The sequence below is a fragment of the Tachypleus tridentatus genome, chromosome 11, assembly GCF_004210375.1.
Source record: "Tachypleus tridentatus isolate NWPU-2018 chromosome 11, ASM421037v1, whole genome shotgun sequence".
In the NCBI taxonomy this organism is placed as follows: domain Eukaryota; kingdom Metazoa; phylum Arthropoda; class Merostomata; order Xiphosura; family Limulidae; genus Tachypleus; species Tachypleus tridentatus.
Genome location: NC_134835.1, coordinates 30,879,469 through 30,898,377, shown reverse-complemented (window position 1 = coordinate 30,898,377; position 18,909 = coordinate 30,879,469). Strand labels below are relative to the sequence as shown.

At 34.7% G+C, this 18,909-nt stretch overlaps 1 protein-coding gene across 2 annotated transcripts in view; it reads right to left on the bottom strand.

The window, feature by feature from the left end:
- Positions 1-18,909, bottom strand: part of LOC143231861 (protogenin-like) — a 103,221-nt gene that overhangs the window by 16,501 nt on the left and 67,811 nt on the right. For both annotated transcript variants that reach the window (XM_076466600.1, XM_076466601.1), the window contains exons 11-16: positions 14,976-15,167; positions 13,816-13,941; positions 13,362-13,550; positions 12,621-12,740; positions 9,175-9,340; positions 6,377-6,507 (exon numbers count right to left, since the gene is read on the bottom strand). In XM_076466600.1, the coding sequence (XP_076322715.1) occupies positions 6,377-6,507; positions 9,175-9,340; positions 12,621-12,740; positions 13,362-13,550; positions 13,816-13,941; positions 14,976-15,167 (924 nt within the window). The remainder of the gene's footprint in view (positions 1-6,376; positions 6,508-9,174; positions 9,341-12,620; positions 12,741-13,361; positions 13,551-13,815; positions 13,942-14,975; positions 15,168-18,909) is intronic.

Here is an 18,909-nt window from a genome sequence, read left to right as displayed (position 1 = left end):
TACTCTAGCAAAAAGGTAATGATCATAACCTGCCAGCAAGACTAACAGGTAAGTTCAAGAACCACTGTCAGTCACCTGAAGTTGCCTTTCCAGTCCTGGTTCTGGGTTATGTGTCATAGCAACCAGTATCAAAATGTAAAAGAATAGAAGTTTTAAAAGACACATAGCAAAATCGCAATAATGAGTAGCCAAATGTCCAGTAAAAAGATAAAAGTCAAGTAAATGGAGTAAAATTTGTAAAAGTAATTGAAGATAAAAGCAAAACGGCAATTAAAACAGAAAATGGTGCAAAAACCAATGTTGACATCCAGTCAACAAAGTTGTAAAGGACTACCTGTAGCAGAATGGTAATGATCATAACCTGCCAGGAAGACTAACAGGTAAGTATAAAAACCACCGTCAGTCACCTGAAGTTGCCTTTTCAGTCCTGGTTCCGGGTTATGAGTCAATATGGCCAGTACTAAAAGGTATAGTAGTAAAAGTGTGAAATGATATGCAGCAAAAGTATAATAACAACTCGCCAGGACGACTAACGAGTAGTTCAAACAGATAGTTCAAACAGTAGCATTAGTCACCTGAAGTTGGCCTTTCCAGTCCTGGTGTCGAGTTATTTAATGTTCTGGCCATTGCCCAATGTCAAATTGAATGAGAGAGATTAAAACTGTAAAAAAGGAACCACAATTGAAAAGGTGTAATGAATAAATTTGCAACACTTAAATGAGATTAAAAAGATTAACGGCCATTAAAAGATTAAAAACGTTATCAAGGTGGACAGAGTCACCATTACCAATAACACTGTCCAATGTTACAGATTGACCCTGGGAAAAAATATGTTTAAAATATTGCCATCGTTGAGAATTGTAACGATGGCAAGAAAGTAAAACGTGGCTGATAGTGATTTGAGTGTTACACAAACTATACATTGGTGCATCAGTTCCAGATAAAAGAAAATGATGAGTTAAAAAACTGTGACCAATGTGTAGCCTAGTGAGAACAACTTCCTCCTTCCGAACTTTATGGAAGCTAGATGGCCAAAGTCCAATAAAGGGTTTGATTTGAAAAAGTTTGTTGTCGCGTTGCTCACTCCAAGTGGACTGTCAGCTGGTACGGAGCCGAGCCTTGAAGACAAGACCATAGTCCATGTACGGAATAGGCATAGGGGTGATGGTGCTGGAGCAGACAGATTTAGCTGCCATGTCTGCAACCTCGTTCCCGCGAATACCAACATGGCCTGGTATCCAGAAAAACTGGATAGAAGTAGCTGTTAATGAGAAATGGGCCAGTCGGTTTTGAATATCAGCGAGAACAGGGTGTGAGCCAACGTGAAGCGATTCCAGGGCCAGTAGAGAACTAAGCGAATCAGTATAAATAGTGCAGTTGGAGTACTGCTTAGCTGCAATATGATCCAGGGCAAGAGATATGGCATACAGTTCAGCAGTGAACACAGAAGCTGTAGAGGGGATTCTGCACGCAACTACTGAACCACAGCAAACCATAGCAGAGCCCACCGAATTACCTGATTTGGAAACATCTGTATAAATGGGAACTGAATGATCGTTTGAAAGATATTCATTGAATAAAAGACGGTACTTCCAATCTGGAGTATCTGCCTTTTTTAGGTGACTGAAAGAAAGGTCACATTTGGGGGCTGTAATAAGTCATGGTGGGATGGGCTGACCTGTGGAATCTGCAATGTTATCCAAGGACAGACCCAATTCATCCAATTGCGCCCAGATGTGAAGGCCAAATGGAGCAATGACAGATCGTCTGTTCTGAAAAAGTACTGCCACCGAGGAAGGAAAACACATTTCCAGGTGGGATGCTTTGGTAAGGAATGAAGTTTCAAAGCATATTGTAAAGATAGTTGCAAACGGCGAAGGTGTAGATAAGGTTCATGAGATTCAATGTATAAACTTTGAACTGGAGAGGTACGGAAAGCCCCAGTGCATAGTCGAAGTCCTTGGTGATGAATGGGGTCCAGCATCTTTAAGACCGAGGGTCTGGCAGAGCCATAGACCATTGATGCATAGTCGAGTTTCGATCGAATAAGAGTACGATATACCTTTAACATTGAACAGCGATCTGCCCCCCAACTAGTAGAAGAGAGGACACGGAGGATGTTCAGTGCTCTTGTGCATTTGACCCGAAGCTGCTTTAAGTGTGGTATAAAGGTCAGTTTACGATCAAAGATAAGCCCCAAGAACTTGGTCTCCGGGACCACTGGCAGCAAAACTTCACCGATATGAAGTTCAGGATCAGGGTGAATACCCCGTCGACGGCAAAAGTGCATGCATACGGTTTTAGAGAGAGAGAAATTAAAGCCGTTCTCCAGAGTCCACTTCCGTACACGATTGAGGGGAGTTTGTAGTTGCCGCTCAATATATCTCATGTTTGACGACTGACATGAGATGTGAAACTCGTTGACATGCAGCCCATTCGCAACAGTGAGAGGGAGTTGTTCAGTGATGGCATTTATCTTTATACTGAAAAGTGTGACACTCAATACACAGCCTTGAGGGATTCCAAGTTCCTGTACAAAAGAACAGGAAAGTTCTTTTCGGGAAAGTTCGAACCCACACGAACTTGGAATCTCCTGTCCATTAAAAATTTTTTAATAAACATGGGTAGATGGCCACGTAAACCATATGTATGGAGGTCTCGCAAAACGCCATACCTCCATGTTGTGTCGTAAGCCTTCTCAATGTCAAAGAATATTGATACAAGATGTTAGCGGTTGAGAAAGGCTTCTCTGACAGATGTTTCAAGACGAATTAGGTGGTCTGTGGTAGAGTGCTGTCGATGGAACCCACACTGGGTGGGCGAGAGGAGGTTGTTTGATTCAAGGAACCAAACAAGATGAGCATTAACCATCCTTTCTAAGGTCTTACAGAGACAGCTCGTCAAAGCAATTGGACGGTAGTTTGAAGGAATCTTGGGATCTTTCCCTGGCTTAGAGAAAGGTAAAATAATAGCCTGGTGCCAGGCATCAGGAAAAACATTCTCCTGCCAGATCCGGTTGAAGACAATCAGAAGGACATCAAGAGAAGCAGGAGATAGATGGTGCAGCATGTCATAATGAATATCATCAGGTCCAACATACGTACTGGCAGACCGATGAAGGGCCATTTTCAATTCCACCAGGGTAAAGAGACAATTATAGTCAAAAAAACAGTCAGATTGAAAGGAAAGAGGTGATTGCTCTGCCCGAGTCTTGATGGCCAGGAAGGTGGAGGAACAAGCAGAAGTGCTAGATACTCGGCAAAAGCTTTCACCTAGAGTGTCAGCGATGCTCCGAACATCAGTCACCTCCTGACCATCAGAGAGTAAGATCGAGAGGGAAACAGAATTGTAGTGCCCATTAATCTTTCGGAATCCTGTCCCATATGATCTTGGAACTAGTGGTAGAAGATATGCTAGTTGTGAACTTAATCCAAGATTCCTTCTGGTTTTGACGTCTTACCCACCTAGCATGTGCACGGGCCCGTTGGAAAGCAACACGGTTTGAAAGTGTGGGATATCTACGAAAAGTATCCCAGGCCAGTTTTTGAGCTTTCCGTGCTAAGTGGCAAGCAGGATTCCACCACAGATGAGGATATAGTGGAAAACGTGTCGAGGTTTTAGGAATACACTGAGCAGCTGCTTGTATAATACAGTCAGTTACCGCTGCTACACAGTTGTCTATTGATAGCTGATTTACGATTGTAGGATCAAGTTCTGCGAGAGCACTGAAAGTGGACCAGTCTGCCTGATTTAACTTCCACTGGGGCACGCGGGTAGGGTGGCATCGACCACGGCCAGTCTCTCTCAAAAAGATCGGAAAATGATCACTGCCTAGTGGATTACTGTAAATCGTCCATGAAAAATGGGAAAATAATGAAGGGGAGCAAACCGAGAGATCAATAGCGGTAAAGAACTGACTAGGTGCATGAAAGTAAGTGGAAGAACCAGTATTGAAAAGAGAAAGATTGTGATCAGAGAGCATCCGCTCTACAGATCGACCTCTCCCATCGATAACAGCACTTCCCCAGAAGGGATGATGTCCATTAAAATCCCCCAGGATGAAAAAGGGAGACGGCAACTGTTCAACGAGAGCATCAAGGTCTGATTGATCATATGTCTCTCCAGGGGACAGGTACAGAGAACAAACAGTGATGGTATGACCCAAGGAAACACGGATGGTTATGGCCTCCAAGGGTGTGTTGAGTAACAAAGACAGGGTGGGCACATGCTGATCAACTAACAGTGCCACCCCTCCATGTACTCGACCATCACACAACCTGTCATTTCTGTACAAAGAAAACTGCCGAATGGAGACTGTATCAGCAGATTTGAGAAATATTTCTTGTAAAGAAAGACAAACAGGATGGTAGGAAGCAATCAGCGTTTTGATATCATCCAGATTAGAACGTAAACCTCGACAGTTCCATTGTATCAAGGTGGCCATTTTTAAGAACGGGTAGGTGAAGTGGCTGGAAAACCCTTCGGTTTACGACCACGTCTTTTTTCTTTACTGTCTTTAGTCGGAGGAGGTCTATCAACCTCCATGGATCCTGCCCTGGGTTGAGTGGGTAGGTTTTTGTTATTGGAAGGGGAATCCAGTGACTGAGGACGCGAACGAATAATTGTTTTGTCTCTTGTGGTGGGAGAAATAGATGTATCAGAAGAAATGCCTGTATTTGAAACTGAAGGACGTGGATCTTGAGGTTTGTTGGAAGGTATGGGAGGAACAGAGATAGGTGTGGAAGTCGATTCATCAACCTTTTTAACCACGGAGGTCAAAAGGCTTTTCATTTGTTTTGAAAACGATTCTCTTGGAGGCACAGAGAGATCTGTCTGCACTCCCACTGTAGTAGTGGAATGAAGTGCAGCAGCATATATCCGAAATGGAGTGGTGGATAGTAATTTTTGAGCCTCAGGATAATTAATGTTATGTATCGTTTTCAAACGCTGCACCTCTTTTTCCTCCAACCATTTTGGGCAAGAATGAAAGTAAGAGGGGTGAGAACTATTGCAGTTGACGCAATGTGGGTTCATGTCACAGTCATAGGCATCGTGGTCCTTGCCTCCACAACGAGCACATGTCAGGGAACCACGACAAGATGTCTTTGAGTGGCCGAATCTCTGACATTGGAAACATCAAAGAGGGTTTGGAATGTATGGCCGAACTCTGCAAATAAGATAACCTGCCTTGATGGTGGCAGGTGCGTGGTGAAGTAAATGTTAAAACGAGGGTATTTGTTGGCAGTGTAACTCCATCTTTGCAGTGGAGATGCGCCTCACTGCAGAAACTCCTTGAGTGGAGAGACCAGCGAGAATCTCCGACTCGGAAACGTTCTTCAAATCCTTTTCAACAATAACTCCTCGTGAAGAATTCAAAGTAGCATGAGGTGTAACCTCAATAGGTATATCCCCAATTGTCTTTGAATTCAAGAGGAGTTCACTGTGTTGGGATGTGGATGTTTCAACCAATATGTCATCAGATCGAAGCTTCTTTACTGACTTTGGAAAGCCAGCAAGTCCCTCTAGTCCCTTCTGAATAAAAAAAGGGTACATTTGCCCTAAAGGTTTTTCCGGAAGAGAATGTAATATAAGAAAATGAGATGCGTGTGTTACTGATGTTGAAGATTGCTGTTCTGAGTATTCAAGAGCTACCCATTGACTGTTTTTCACAATTTTATTTAAATTTTTGGAGGATCCATAGAAAAGGAAAAATTCGGTACCCACTGACCCCACCCACCATGGAGCCCTACAAGGGGACGCACTACAAAGTCATGCAAGGACAATGCAGCAACGCCAGGGTTTCGTGAGCACTATACCCAAACACCAGCATCAGGTACAATGTCCACAACACCCGTTGAGAACTTCCAACACTGGTACTTGGTTGACTCTAGCCCAAGTGGACCAGTTGATTGACCCAAGAGGGGCCACCCAAAGGCCGCCCATCTACAGGAATTCGAGGCCAAAGTGGTGTGTTAGGGTTGAACCCCTCAAACATCAGGATCCTCTCCTCCCCTTCACGGGTCGCCACGCACAGCAAACATGTGGGTGGATGTTTAGATCCCGGAGAAGGTAGCCAGACAGAACAGAACCTTCCCTGGGAGGTCCATTCACCAAGTACAGGAATCCACACTGAGGGGTGTTCATATTAAGAAGAAACAGAGAACCTCAGATACAGAGAGAATTGCTTAACATATATCATTACATCCTTGTCTCAGGATGTTCCTACGAAGTTATGCAAAGATTTTGTTCACCAATCATTATCAAAGTATTCAACCAAAATTCCTTTTTGAGTATATTTTGCAGAAATACAGTGAAACTTGTGCTACATAAAAAAAACAGAAAGAAATATTTTTAAAATATATCTGCCTAAACTTACCATCCTGTAATGTCCTGCATTCCACTTTCTGACTGAAAGGTCCTTGTTGGTTTTTAATACTGTGAGATCTCACAGAAAACTCATACAAAGTGAATGGTGTCAGGCCACTGAGTACCACACTGTTGTTTGTGCTAGAAAAAATGGTTTAAAAAAGAGATTATGAAATCTAATGTAGATGGGGCCATTTTTTAAGCCAACACCTAAAAGAGATGATAAAAAAAGACAGAATAATGGAGAGCACAAATAATAAGCTTTGGAAGACTTAACTACCCCAAATAAACAGTCCCTCCTAAGGCACGATTCTCACCAATTGAAAATACTATACAGTACATGTGGAAAAGTAGAAACAGCAATATCAATAGTGGATGTAGGTGAGCACTTTCTTTTATATATATATTTCACATACATTGAATAATTTTTTTTAGAGAAAATTAATACTAATGTAGAGTTAAGTAAACAAAATCAAAAGGAAGGAATGCATTAAAAAACAGTAAATCAACACACACACACACACACCAAAATTATATTTTCTCATTTCTTTGTAACTACAAATTAAAATTAAACACAGCAATAGAAACATAAACAATTGATGTCAGAGAATAAATAAAAATGTAATAAATATTTTAACAAATTTGAGGTATCCAATCATTAAGATTTCTATAATGTCTGAAGACTGGGACAAAAGTTTTCTGTCAATTTATATATAAAAATGTTTCATCAGGAATCCCACCATAATTTAAAACTATCAGATAAAATCCTATGACATTAAAGCTAATTGTTATTTCATCTCAGATTTTAGTCAGAACAATATTTTTCTAATATTCATTGGTGAATTATCTTCATTTTAAGAATAAAGTGTTACCATCTCAACAGTTATTTCTATTAAAAAACAGAGAAAACAGTACACTCATCAGAACTTACTGTGACAACATTGTTCATGTTCCTAATATTAAAGATCAAACCAAACACAGACTATGTAACTGTTGCTAAAACGTTTTTCACACTTTTCTACATAATTATTTATTCACGTGTACATGTGTGTGTGTGTGTGTGTGTGCGAGCATTTCTTCAATGCAATAATAAGAACCTAAATACTGCTTTGCATTACAAAAAGTTTCGAAACATTTGGCCAAATTAAGTTTCTAAAAAATGTTTCAAGTTTAAAAGAAATATTCATTCATTTCAAATACACCAAATAAAAAAGTGCAGTAGTAAAAAATAAAAATACTAATGTGTTCCCTTTCAAAACTATAGCACAATGAAAATATTTATTCCTTTTCATACTGTTTGTGAAAATACGAGCAAAATTTATCATGACACACTACAAAGATTTGTATCATTCTATGTCCTGAATTTTCACATTTTATTTCATTATTAAAGCATTTAAATTTTCATTGAAACAAATAAAGCTCAAAATAAACTATTTAACTAAATATATAATATGGTCCAAAACAATTCCATAATATTAGCTAGAACCCATTTTGTTTTTAACATTTATGAGCTTTGTGTGTGTTTAACTCATGAAATTGACAGAAATTCAAATTTAAAAGTCTTAATTAAATTATGGTTTCTTCTCAGAAATAGTACATATATACAAAATGGACTAAACAGGCTAATTATCATTTCATTATCTTCACTGCAATGAGTGTGATGAAACTATAAGTTCATAATAACACTAGATTCAAAACCCTTTCATCAGAAAAGAAAGAATAAAGGTACATTAGGGGAATAATAATTCATAGTATTAGAATGACAAACTTAAACTAAAACTACAAAAAAATAAATATTTTTTCTGACCAACAGAATGAAAAGTGCATGTGAAGTAAAAGGACTTAATACTAGATGTAACTGAAATGTTTTTTTTTATACAACTTTTTTAAATTAAAAGTATATATGAATTTTGGAAACCAGAAGCAGAAGTGTAAATTACATTTATTTGAAACAACTGTTATTATAGACAGAATATTTTAATGACATTACACATGAATATTTTGGGACAAAATAATGCTGAACACAAACTGTCCTAAAATACATTTCAGAATTAAAACAGAAAACCTTAAAAAAAAAACGAAAAAGAAAACTGTTTTGGAAATACAACGATGCCGTAATTTCAATAAATATTTAAGTAATTTTGTTTTCCTTGTATACAGGTAAGACAATTAAAATTAAGTATAGTATAAGATTATCAAACTGATTTTGACCATAGTTACAGAATGAGGTGATCATCATAATATGCGAGCTAATGAAACCATTGATAAAACGTATTATTTCTTGGAATGGAACATTTAGAACAACAAACAAAAATAAGAAAATAAAGAGGCTTGACATTCTGTGACACATTGTAAATTAAGGAACTATTTGAACAGTTTATTTTTTTTTTTTTTACACAGAACAGACACAATATTACAATAATTTATTATAAATGTTACGTACACAAAATACTCTCTTATTTTCGTTTGTAAGATCTTTCAAGTTTCGTTCATGCAAATGATACTTGTTTTGTCAAAATGAGCTGTTAACTCATCTTAAAAGGTAACTTTACCTAATATCAGTGGCTAATTTTGCCAGATTTTTCAATATTTGAGATTTGAAAACTGAATATTTTATTCAATGTAAAAGTAAGAAGGCTATAACTAATAAGACTGCCTTGAAATTTACATTTAACTGATATGGTCAAACATATTACTATCCATACACTACTCATCACCTACCCATCAATAGGGATTTGGAACAATTGTATCTAGAAATTAACCACTATACACTGTTTAATAAAAAGAAATTCTAGTACTGAGTATTACCTGCGAATATAGTTGACCACTGAAGCATTGAGAGGTCCATTTAACACAGGATGAAATCTCACAGTATAATAGCTTATGTTTCTGAGAGTCATCGGTGGCTTCCACACTACCTGGACACTATAAGGACTCTTAGGAAACGCTTCAATATCATGAGGTGGTTCTACAACTGAGAAAGATTTAAACATATATTTTTTTATTTTTTTTTTACAAATCTACTGCTTATTCTGAAATAGGTGAAAATCAAAGTTATTTAGTATTCATTTGAAGATATACATATAATATATATACACAAACACATGATCTGTTTATTCAGAAGCAAATCAAAATGGAACATACAGTAAAAAAAGTTCAGTTATGCAAAAATAACATCACAACAACAACTTTCACAAATAATACTTTACAGCTCTTAAAAAAGTGTAACTCATCAATCAGAGAACTGTACAAAAAAGAAATTAATTCTTATAGAAGTATAAAGATTAGTCAACAAATCAGATATTGAAAACTCAATAAATGTTTAGAAAATTATATATGTAAAAACGGCTGGTATGGATAGAGAAAACTATGTAGAGGAGCGAACAACGTTTTGACCTTCTTTTGGCAACATTAGGTTCACAAAGAAAGAAGTAATTGACCAATATCTGACTACATGTTTGAAGGGGGTTGTGTAACTGAGTGTAGGAATGTAGAGGGCATGCTTATATGTTTTAATATACATTATATATATATTATACACATTTTTTAATATAGGCATGAAGGTGTTCCTTTGTATTGGTTTATTTTGGGCTTGAGTTGTTGTGTAAGTAAGGCTTCTTTAATTTTATGTTTGTTTATGCTTGTTTCTTTATTTAGTATTTGGGTATTTCTATGGTTATGTTGGGTTTATTTGAGTTGCAGTGTTCAAAAACATGTGATGGTAACTTTTTGTGTTCTTTGAATCTGGTTTCCATTTTTCTACTTGTTTCTCCAATATAGAAGTCGTGGTAGTTATCACATTGTATTTTATAAATAATGTTGGTGTGATGTTTGTCAGTGTAGTTTTTACATAGTATAGACCTCAGTTTTGTGCCTGGTTTTTGAAAAAATTTGGTATTAACTGGAATGTCATATTTTGTTACTAATTTTTGCCAAATGCTGGTTATTTTTCTGCTGATGTCAGGAATATATGGTATGCAGCAGTATATGGTTTCACGATGTTTTAATTCGTGAGATATATTTACTTTTGTTAGTTGATTTTGTTTTTTGTCTAGGTGTGTGCATATGATGTTTTCTATAGTTTGTGGAGGAAACTTATTGATGTCTATACTAAGTCTATAGCTTCGTACAAATTAGGAACTCAAATTATTAATACTGACAAACCAGAATATAAAATAAGAAACTTAATATCTTTTTCCATTGCTGAGAAATGGCTTATATCCTGAATCAAACACAATGGCCATTTCTGGAAATGGCCCCTTACATATATTAACTTCAATATATGATACAAATAACCAATCCACAGCTCAGAATGTCCCCTTAGTGATTTTATCACCCAATTTATTCTGTGAAAAGGCTACCACATTCTTTCAAACCAAGATTTCAAGAAGGTAGGTTGTGTATTTAGTTTGCTCAAAGTTTCATATTTTTTTAAACCTATATACAGCTTAGTTATAGTGAAATTATAAGGTAACAGTATGGTTAATTATGATTTTGTTTGCTTATTCAACTGTAAATATAAAAAAAACCTTTAAAAATTTTGTTTCATATCCATTTCATGTAAAAATTTCAAAGACTTAACAACCTATGTCCAGCAGCAACCAAGTTTGAAGGTTGTAGCTAGAAGACAGAACTGTTTGGTTTACTTCTCTATTTATTCTCCTATATTTAAAAAAAATATATTTCATATCTTATTTGAAATAGTAATAATCTCTCTCTCTCTCTCTCTCTCTATATATATATATATATATATATATATATATATGTATGTATGTATGTATGTGTGTGTGTGTGTGTGTGTGTATGTATGTGTGTGTGTGTGTATAATATTTGAAATGTGACTGTACATTACAAAATACTAGTCTACTACAACACAGCCAAGACAGGGTCACTTCGTAAGGACTAAAGGCCAGTTTTATATTATTGGATATGGTAACACAAGTGCACGTGCACCACATCAATGCAAGTTATGTAATTAGATAAGCATGACTGGAAGGTCAATACATTAAACAATAATTAATACATATTGTTGTGAGACTTAAGCTACTTAGACTAAACATTCGTATTTTTGTGTTATAATTTCTAGTCACTCTAGCATGAGAAAAAGCATAATTTATATTTATTTCTTTATTTTTTTTTTATAATGGTTATGAGGCTGGTCAAATGACAGACACCACATAGCTAGGGTATAGAAAATAACATAAAGTCTCACTAAAAACAAACCTCTGAAATGTATTCAGGAGTTTTAGAAATTACTTAAATAATATTTGAAATTTTGGGGATGAATAGTTTTTGTTAATCACAACATGAAATCACTTTGCACTCAGACTAGTAACAAAACAGTCTTGATATTTTCACAAACAAATCTTTCATAAAAATATTTCATTAAAAAACCTGATTTTTTGTGTACAAAAAAAAATTTAATCTTAACTTAATTCCACCAAATTTTGTGAAGATACAAATGCTGTATTAAAAGTTATAGTGCTAATACTTAATGTGAGGAAATTTGAAGATAAACTTGTGCATATTATATCAAGCCCATCGCAAAACGGTTAATTAAACTATTTCTCATCATATTTTTAATTATTTATCCAAATGTTACAATCTGTTACAATTAGAGCTTGCTATACAGCATTGGAAATGCTGCATGTGCTGATCTACTCTGATCATAAACAATGAAGAAAAACATTCCTATTGATCACTGTTGTTTCAGTGAAATAATACACATCATGTATGCATCCAAATATTTAAACTTTATCATATATATATCTTTGCAAATATACAATAACGTACCATAAGAATACTTTCATTTCATTAATATATAAGTAAAATAAAAAAAACAAACTATTTTTTTGGTTCATTTCCAAAAGAAGCCTAACACAGAATGGGTTAAAAAACAAAAACAAAGTAAATCTGGAATATGACTGTCACAATAAATTAAACCTAGTGTAACTGATAATGTTGAAACAGAGAACTGGCTTTCTAAACACATTTCCTAAAATTATTTATGACCCAAATTTCTGATGGGTCTACAAATTTATTTTTAATAATATAGAAGAATCATATAACAAACTTTAAAATTGGACAAAAGAAGAGATTTCACTCAGTTTTTCCAGAATACCGTTCCAATAAAACTATTCAATGTGATGATAAAAAGTACTGCACAGTATAAACACAAGTCAGGAATTTAAGGGTTACATTATAGAAGTTTAGTACTATTTTACTTATTTATAATAACATTTCTGATTACATACTTTCAATAGTCTCCAAATCAGGATGATTTTCAGGTAAGGTTAGGATGTTTCGGACAGCTTCCAGACCATTACTATACTCATTAAACCCTGAAAGATGCACCTCATACCACGTATGGGGATCTAGTTTGGAAGGAAAGAAATTATTTTTAAAAAATAGATCAGTTGGTACTAAACAGTTAAGTATGGTATTAATAACAGTAAAAATATGTATTTACTGTAATCTTGAAAATCCCAGAACATCAAACTAAATATATTTCAGTGACTAACATACTCAGAACATGGTTTGATGAAGACATATATTGAAACAATGTCCCTCAAACTCCTAAAATCACTCAAATATTATTACAAAACAAATAGTACGAAAACAAAAAACTAAGATACAAAACCATACAGAGTGAAATACTATAAATAAATCCCTAAAGGAAAATATAATTATTTTTAAAGTACTGCACCTTTCACAGAGCTTTAACGAGAAGGAACAAGCAACAAATTACGCAAGAGCTTTACTGAATTATTATACAACTCGGCAGTCCACTGAAAAAAGAGAACCAGTGTTTTTTGAAATGATGAGTAAATGTTGTACTTTTATCTGTACTTATCTACTTGATGTAAAAATCATGAATAGTCTTTTCACCATCAGTGCTCCAACTTGTAATTGTTTTCTAATACTATCATTTTTAAAGCAATCCTTTCAAACTCTAGAAAAATTGTAACAAAATATGTGAAAGGTATATTACATACCAAGATTTGTAAGAAAAAACTTGTTCACATGTTTTCCAAGAGTGATGGTGTCTTGCAATGGATGTCCTTGTTCTCTGTATGAAAGATGGTATCCCTCGACTGGATAGCTCATATCCTTTGCCATTTGCCATTTTACTTCTATAGTTGAAGCATTAATTACAGTCAAGTGAAATGTTGGGGGCAATGGGACTAAGACAGAAAATTAAAAGAAACATATTGTAAGTACAACATTGCACATCATAAGCACAACATTGCAACAAAAGTACAAAATCAATTCAAAAATAAAAGAAAGAAAAGCTCTCTTTATAACATAATTTATCAGATTACTTCATTTCTTCAAAATCAATTATATTAAAGCATCTCTCTAATTTTATCATTAGCTTAAGATACTTACTGAAATGTGCATACTTTTGTCATTAATGTAATCTACAAAAAATTAAAATCTTTGATTTACCTTTTGCAGTAGTACCATCAGGCATTTCCTGAGTAACCCAAGGCCAATTCTGGTCAGTGAGAACAGGAAAACCAATTACAGTACCAGCCAGCACTCGAACATCGTACTTCTGTTTTGGTTGAAGACCTGATTAAAAGAAATAATTACAACATTCTTTTTTCTAAAGTACAAACACATGCTCCATAAATGGATAAGAAGCCAAGTTATAGAAATTATAATAATAATACGTTTTTTTTTTATGAGGCGGTAAGAATGAAGCACATCTCTTGTTCAAGGAGTTGTCACTCAGTGATAATCATTATACGCAAGTTATCTGGATGGAACCTTAGATCCTATTAATTCAGTTCTTACAGGACTGACCTCACAAATTAGAGTAAAACAGAGATTCTATGTTCAAGCCCTGATTCATTATATCAGGTAAATCCCATCTTGAGTTTAACAGTTTGGTTTCTTTCATTGGTTCAAAACTTGAAAGATGCTTATTTAATATATATGGCAACATAAATTTAATAAATAAGTATATATATCTGCAATACTATCTAATACACTGTCATTACTAACCTAAGCCATTTTATTTTCAAACAGCATAGTAAACACAAAATACTACTCAAATAGATTATGTTTATAAGACATTTAAGTGAGATAGTCAAAATAATACACTAGGTTAATAAGACAAACTTTTTAGCATGTTAATTTGCAATAAAATATTTAATCTGAAGTATATTTGATTAAGTTTATTATTAAATAATCATCTAAGACTAGTTATTAATTAAGTATAATAAATTACTAATCATTAAATATTAAGTACTAACTAACTTTTATCCTAAATTTCAGCTGCTGTATTCAAGAAAGTCCTGAAAAGAACTATTTCCACATAGCTAATTCTATACCTAACATGTTATTATGTTTGGTAAATAAAAACACTCGTTACCTATACATAATTGCACATAGCAGATGCTCAAGAAACTTCAGAAGTTTATAAAAAAAACAACAAAAACTGCAACTAATTGACTTTCTAAAGTTTAAATCATTTCAAATTTCAGGACACATTATAAAATGTACTGATGTAAAAGTTTATGTTGTTTTTTTTTCCTTATCTCCTAGAGTAGAATTTTCTTCTAATCAAAGGAATTACCTCTTCAGTCATGACTTAGACATACCTGTGATGGTGTATTCTGTTACATCTCCATCAACTTCAATTACATTGTTAAAAGCTTGGTTATGACGACGATAGTTGATGCGGTAGCTTACAATTTTTCCTCTTGCTTGATGTGGAGGTAGAGGTTCCAGTGATACACGAAGAGTTGTTGAGGTCAAGCTGGTCAGTGTTATCAAAGGGGCAGCAATGGGAACTAGACCAGAACAGTAAGTTAATTAGCTTTTATTGAAAAACAAACCTTGTATACAACTTTTTAACAAATTATACACTTTTCAGATTTCCACAAACCGGCATACTATATTCATGCTGTTTAGAATTTTATTATTACAAATGCCCATAAACTGTAAGCGGAAGTACATATCAAGGAAACTATTATCACAATAAGTTCTACAATAAAATATTATCCTGGTGGTCCAAAATGGCCTTACAATCCACGTGAATCTTAAACATATTGTGAAGTACAAACTACGACCTGACAGTAACTTTTTATTACCTAGAAATTTAATGAGAGTTCCAAATTTAGGCTGGCATATTTACTATGTATGCAGGGAAGTTTTTAGTATTGGTTTTTGCAGATAGGTTTTTATGAAGCCTTAAGCATGGAAACTAGAGTGTTGAGCAATAAAAAAACATTGTGTGGAATTAAACGTCCTGCTTTGATATATTATATCACCCTAGGTTTGACAGAAATACAAAAAACCATTTAAATATGGCTGTGTTATCCTAACTGTGAAGTGTTGTAGCAAAAATGTCATGTAGGCCTGTTTACATATGGGTTTAGACTTACAATGTGATAATTCACTGTGCCTAATGCGAAGGAGTTGTGAGTGTAGAATTATTGTGTAGCCTGTTTATACCTGGCTTTCAATTATAATGTGAAAATACACTATGCTTAGGGTTAAGAGTTGTGAAAATATCATGGTGTGGGCCTGTTTTTAATTATGTATCTCAGAACGGCTGGTACCGGTATTAACACTTTTATTGATAAGCAGAGAACAACATTTTGACCTTCCTAAGGTCATCTTCAGGTTAACAAAGAGAGTTTGCAACTGACAATTGCTGGACATGTCTTTAATTAGTTTTGACTTTACTATGGTAACAAATAAAGTATGCTTCATGTGAAAAATTGACAGTAATTTCATGGTATTCTGAGAGTCCGTTTTTAACTGGTTTTGACTTTTAGCATGATTAATACACTATGCTATGTTATGTAATGTATTCACAAATGGTATGAAACACAGAATCCAGAATCTATAATAACAAGGACAGAGCCCTAATATGAACCCAAATGAATGGCTCTGAGAAAATCTGTATACTATCTATGAAACAGATCCTAAAATCTTACTAACAAGAAGAGTGGCTGCCTACTGCATCAGAAGTGCACCAAAAACTGGTTAGATTGTAATTTGTATTGTATAAAGTAATTCTAAAATTCATGAAGCAAAACAAAACAAAAAATGCAGCAGCAAAACCTAATCATAGATTTGTATCAAAAATGGGGGTGTACATTAACATACATTTTAAGATTCAATCATAAAGTTCAGAAATAGGTTGCCAAAACTTCAAGTGTGTTCATGGTCTAATGACTGACTAATGTGCTTGGATCATTAATTCTAAGTGTATCATAAGCACGATGGGAGAAAATAAACAACACTATTTTGTCAAACAAAAGTATTCAAAAATGTTCACGGGCGAGTGCTATTAGCAATCTGTCTTCCTCTATCATTTCACCTGTACATAAATGACCCTTTGTGTATAGGTGTGAGGGAAAAATTTTAAAACAAACTTTGGCTAAAGTTTGCTTAAAAATGGAGATATATCTTTTTTAAGTTACATTTACTTACATTAGCATGTTGATACAATGATTATCTTGTTGGTTTAAATAATCATAGTAGCAATAAATGCATTATCCAGAAATAAGCAGGTAAAGTGAAAGATAAAAAATATAAGTTTTAAGGAAATTTTTCAACTCTACAATCTTACTTAACATAATAGATTTCAGTTAGGCTTGCATAAAGATATTACACTTCCATACCTACTAAGGTACTAACTTTCAACAACTTGGAACATTTTCAATGACATTAGTTCAGAGTTAACGACAATAAACCCACTTTTAAAAAATACAGTGGAAATGGCTTTAATTGGTATTAAAAGAACCTTTATTACAAATGTACAATGTCATTCTTCTGTTTATTTTTTGGAAAAGAAACCACAGTTCATACATGCATTAAATGAATGTTTCCTTCCTGAAAGAAGCACACATTCCTCTTTTGGTTTGGTGGATGGAAAATCATGATTCAAATATGTATGAAAGGTACCTGACGATGGTTAAAGTTTGTCAAAATGTTGTACGTTTGTTGTAAAGTTTCTTCTATTCAAGCTGTCTCCAAACTTTATTTAACGAGATGATTTATTGACATTTCTTATAATCTCTGTCAATAAACAATAAATATGCTGTCAAGAAAAGGTGCAGAACAATGATTCTAGCAATGAGACATACCAATATGTCAAAATAAGTTTTCATATTATGTTGTGCTTCAACTATGTGTTTGAAGTCTCTTATCAAACAGAAATAACCTTAGATGATTAGTGTAGCATCTGCATTTTAAATAGTATGCATGGTTACTTGAAATTGTTCACACAATTGAATGGCTATTTTATATTCATATTGACCAAGAAGGAACATGGGTAATATTTTACATTATTTAAATTAGTAGGTTAAATTTATTTTAATTTTTGTGTGTGTTTATTCAGTGGTATGTAGCAAAAGTTATAATTTTCCTCTACTGAAAATGTATTTTTGATAGGGACCTTCCCTCTTCTCACACAAAAAACTGTTCTTGTTCATTGCTTCCCCTTATATGGAAATATTTTTCTTTATACATGCCACAAGCTTCCTGCTTGTCAATTCTCTACCAATAGGAACACAGTACAGTGATGTGATTCATGGGACTCCTTCTATGTGCCCATACTGAACTATACCTTTCAACAGAAAATGGAAGCATGTGGTCAGGAAGGATGGGAAGTGTATGTAGAAGGAAATACAAACTGGAAATATATTTTCAGTACAGGAAAATTATAATTTCTGCTATTGTACTTCTCTCTGCTTACAAAACTACCTAGAATCCTACACTGATTAGGAAGAGGGGCTAGTGACAGTGATCAACAGAATTACGAGAGAATGTGGCAGAAAAGTGATTTCCAAACATACACACATAATGTAACTCAATCCCACAATGATAAAAGCAAGTAAACAAAATATGTGCCCCAAGGTGTAGAGTGTCTGGGGTGTGAAGGGCTGTATTCAGTAAGTCAACTAAATCTAAAACCTCCTCACGGGGTACTAACACACATGTGAGTGTAAGATGAGAATCATACAGTCTTCATCTCAGACCCAAGAATGATGGTATTTAAAACAATTCCAATTCCCAGGTATGATACCCAGGTTAAATATAAGTTCTCAATCTGGGAACTTGACATTCTGTACCAAAAGGATGTCTGTCATATGCAATAAATTCCTGGAGCCATCCAAGTGGCAATAAAACCCCATAAAAGAGAGGAGAAGGAACTGCTAAGGACAGAACTGGAACAATTCCATGTACTACCTTTTCTGTGACCCATCACACAGATGGAGAAAATCAAAGGAGGAAGATAGACAACTTGTAGTTTGTGTGATGATTTATGTTGATTGGTTCACTCTAAATCCAAACCCTGACCATGAGTGAAGGTTTCCAATCAAATGGATGAACTGCATTCTGACGTCTCACTCCATTGTACTGATTATTGCAAGCTGGAGAATATTACATAATCTACAACAAGAAACAGGTGGGTGAGAATGCACTGGAGAGTTTGGAGACTGCCATTACCTGAGACAGTGTAATAGATGATCATAAACCACATTTTGAAAAGCAGACCATACCAATTCATTCAACTGA